The sequence below is a fragment of the Orycteropus afer genome, unplaced genomic scaffold, assembly GCF_000298275.1.
Source record: "Orycteropus afer afer isolate SDZICR_OR568_19922 unplaced genomic scaffold, OryAfe1.0 scaffold00061, whole genome shotgun sequence".
NCBI classification, from domain to species: Eukaryota; Metazoa; Chordata; class Mammalia; order Tubulidentata; family Orycteropodidae; genus Orycteropus; species Orycteropus afer.
Genome location: NW_006921648.1, coordinates 1,124,520 through 1,128,239, shown reverse-complemented (window position 1 = coordinate 1,128,239; position 3,720 = coordinate 1,124,520). Strand labels below are relative to the sequence as shown.

The 3,720-nt window shown below is 68.7% G+C and overlaps 1 protein-coding gene across 1 annotated transcript in view; it reads right to left on the bottom strand.

Annotated features, from left to right (window-relative positions):
* Positions 1-216: 216 nt before the first annotated feature.
* The window catches only part of TBC1D24 (TBC1 domain family member 24), a 5,307-nt gene continuing 1,803 nt past the window's right edge, over positions 217-3,720 (bottom strand). The window contains exons 2-6 of the mRNA XM_042780775.1: positions 2,523-2,683; positions 1,825-1,888; positions 1,232-1,327; positions 656-884; positions 217-383 (exon numbers count right to left, since the gene is read on the bottom strand). Coding sequence (XP_042636709.1) covers positions 217-383; positions 656-884; positions 1,232-1,327; positions 1,825-1,888; positions 2,523-2,683 — 717 coding nt within the window. The remainder of the gene's footprint in view (positions 384-655; positions 885-1,231; positions 1,328-1,824; positions 1,889-2,522; positions 2,684-3,720) is intronic.

Here is a 3,720-nt window from a genome sequence, read left to right as displayed (position 1 = left end):
AGCAGAGACCCTGGGGGCCCTCGGTCACATGGGGGACTGAGGGGGGTTCAGCCACCTGAGAGCCCCAACAGGTGTGGGTGGGCACAGGGGGCCTGGGCTGAGCCAGTGGGGGCCCCACGTGGAAACCCTGCCCACCCGCCCTGCCCAAGCACGTGGGGGTCTCCTGTTTGGTCTCCCCTGCCCCCACGCGGGCTCGGTCACCGTCAGCAGGCTGTGTCACTGGCCTGGGTTCTGCATGTCAGGGTCCTGGAAGCCCCACACCTCGACGGCTGCGATGAGGAAGTTCTCAGAGCACAGGGCCTGGTTGTTGAAGGTGTCGCAGTGCCCCGTCCGGCCGCGGTTCAGGTCCCCGTCTATGAAGAGCGCCTGGCCGCCCCCGCCGCCTGTGGACGGTCCATCAGTCAGAGCGGCTCCTGTCCCGGAGGCTGGCGGCCCGTGTCCAGGCCCCCCCGCCGGGCATCCCTGCCAGCACCTGGTGAGCTGCTCTGAGGGCCTTCCCACAGCCCAGGGCCGACGGGCGCTGGAAGCGGGGCCCAGCCTGTCCCCTCACCCACCCTCCCGTCCCCACTCACTGCCAGCCCTCATGCTGCTCCACCCCAATGGCCGGGTCTCCCCTCTGCCAGGGGCTCAGGAGACCCCGGCCTGGGGGGCCCACCTATGATAAGGCAGTCGTTGCCCCCGGCCATGAACATGGACTCCGTCTTGGAGGGCAGGTTGAAGTGCCGAGTGGCCAGGAATGGTGAGAGGCGGTTAGCAGGGTCTGCAGAGACGGAGTGGCCAGGCTGGACGGGCGTGGCGGTGTCTGAGGGCACCAGGGACGGCGCCTTGGTCAGCTCTGGGTGCTTGATGACCACCCACTCATAGCGCTGGACCTCAGGCTGCAGCTGTCAGGGAGGGACAGGCTGTAGGGTTAAGCGCAGCCACGCCCAGCCCACAGACCTCCACCCGGAGCCCAGCACGGCCACACGGGCAGACACCCACTGCCTGGCCCTCAGGGTTCACGGCCCGATGACCAGCCCCGGAGTAAGGGGAAAGCCATCCTGGAGAGGCAACCGCTTTGATGGACACAGACCAGTCACGTGGGGGCATGGCCGTGGGGCAGGGCCACGGTCCCCTCAGGGGGAAGTGGCTCCTGGCTGGAGCCTTGGCCACAGGGAGGGCCCACGGGGCCCCGGGTGGCTGCTGGTCTCACCTGGGCCCTGTTCGGCCCAGCCCGGCGAGCCCCACTCACCCGGAACACGAAGCACTCTCCCGTCCCGAAGAACCCCAGCTTGCCTCCAAACTTGTTCCTCTCGCTCCAGTCCGTCGACAGGTACGCCCCACAGACCTGGGGAGGGCCCGCCAGGGAGCAGCGTCAGCAGGAGCTTCCGAGAGGTGCTCCTGCACCCCAAGCCCCCGCCCGCTGCCCGCGGAGCCTCTGATTCCCCGTCGGTGGGAGCTCTGTGGCGTGAAGTGGTGCCTGGAGCGACCAGAGCACCTGCCACCAGGTGCCCAGCTCAGGGCCGGGCGCAGGGCTCTGAGGTGGGCGAGGGGCTGGAACCCATCACAGACCCTGGGTGCCCTCGGGCATGAGCTCCGACCTCCTGGGGACAGCCGCTGCAGGGCAGGGCACTGAGGACCGGGGGTCAGCGGGTGGCGGTGTGGCTCCCCAGTCCACCCGTCGAACGGGAGCAGGCTGTGTGGCCTGACCCGGATCCCGGGAGACATGAAGGCCCTGGGTCCCTGGGGACCAGCCTCTCTGTGGAGGGGCAGACGCCCGCGAGCTGGGCAGGTCTGCTGAGCGGCTCGTCAGCCGAGGCTGGCCCAGACCCCAGGCCTCCTCACCTCCCTCTGGGTGGTCTTGATCAGCAGGACAGTGGGTTCGTGGCCTTCACACTGGAAATACAACCTGGGGACAGAGACCACGTGCCAGCCTGTGAGGACAGCAGCCCCTCAGCACTCTGCCGGGGCCACCCCAGCGCTGGGGACAGAGACCACACATGCCAGCCTGTGTCCGCCCAGCATCTCGGCCCGGGCCGCCCTGGCAGCCTCTGCAGAGAAGCCCCTGGAGCCCAAGGAGCTGGGGCTGTCGGGCAGAGAGCCTGGGGTCCAAGCTCCTGCCCTCCTCGCGGGACCCGAGTGTGTCCTCAAGCCCGCTGTAGACCCCAGGTTCTGGTGGTCGCGAGCTGCATTCCCCCTCCCTAGCAGACAACACCCTTGGTCTATGCAGGGCCCCCAGGCAAAGGGGCTGGTGCTGTAGGGAAGTGGGACTAGAGGGCAGCACACCCCAGAGGCCCTGAGCCCTTGAGGGAGGGGGGTGAGGAACGCAAAGAAGAGACTGGGGTGCAGCTGGATTACGTGAGCCCCCGGGGGGGCACGGACAGTGCCCACAGCAGGGGCAGAGCCAGCTCTGCCTGTACCACCCTTCCTGGGTCAAGGGTGGGGGCACCCCCAGGGGAGGGCATGTGGGGCGGCCCCCAGCTCGCCACGGCCCTGCAGGCCCCCTGGGCACGGGCACTAGTACGGGGCGGCACGGGCACTACCTGGTCAGGCTGTAGCCGTGCTGCAGCGAGGAGAAGAGCAGCAGGGGCTGGCAGAGGGCAAAGCGCTCGGGGACCCACGACCAGATGTCCCTCATCTCCTTCACGCTGACGATCTCCGAGTGGAAGTTCTCTGCGTGGACGGCCAGGTGCACGAACTGCCTGGGAGAGCGGTGGGCTCAGACCACGGCGCCCCGGCCACGCCTCCCCGCCCCTGCCGCACGCTACCTGCTGAGCTGCGCCTCAGGGGACCCCAGCACCCCCAGCACTGGTACCCGGTCCTCAGGTGCCATCCAGGAGAGACTGGGCCGTGCTGCCGCCCGGGGGGCCTGTCTCCCACCCTGGGCACAGCCGGGGGACGGCACCCAGCCCGGATGGGACAGATCAGGACACGGTCAGTCCGCTCTGACAGGATGAGGCGTCAGGGTCAGCCAAGCACCGACAGACAGCAGCACAGAGATAGCCAAGCAGACAGACAGACAGCACCTGACCAACAGTCAGGCTGAGGCAGCACCGCAGAAGCCAGGCCCGCGGGCAGCTAAGCTGAGAGCCGGAGTGCGAGGGCCCCGGTGGCGCACAGAGACAGGCGCGGCGGGGCGAGCGCTCAGACCTACCTTTTAGAAAGTGACACACTGAAAGACAGGAGGAAGCAACGGTGGAGAAGAGGAGGGAAAATAAAACAGACGCACGCGGTTAGTGGGGCAGCTCCCACCAGTGCCTTCCGGGCCCCCGGGAGACGGCCCCACGCCCAGAGGCCACGCTCACACACGGCCACAGAGGCAGCTGCCAGGACGGCTGCAGGCCTAGGCCTGCTCCCGAGGGGGCCACGTCCGGCAAACGTCGCACAGACCAGCGCGGAGTCCGGAGCTGGAGGGCGGCTGGCCAGTGCTCTGAAGCCAGCCCTTCCCCCAAGGCCACCCGGGGACAGCAGCCCAGGCCCCACCGCGGCTGGGGCTGGCGAGGACAGACCCAACCTGGGGCCTTGCCTGCACCTCGTTCCCCAATTGCCTCAGTGGCCAGCGGCCGTCCTGTGAGGCCCTGCTCTCATCTCCACGTGGGGTGGGGGGGGACGGACAGATGGCTGGACAGACCAAGAGGCTGGCAAGACAAACTCATGCCCCCGACACCCGGAACGCACCGCACTCCACACAGCTCCGCCCCGAACGCACCGCGCTCCACACAGCTCCGCCCAGGAACGCAC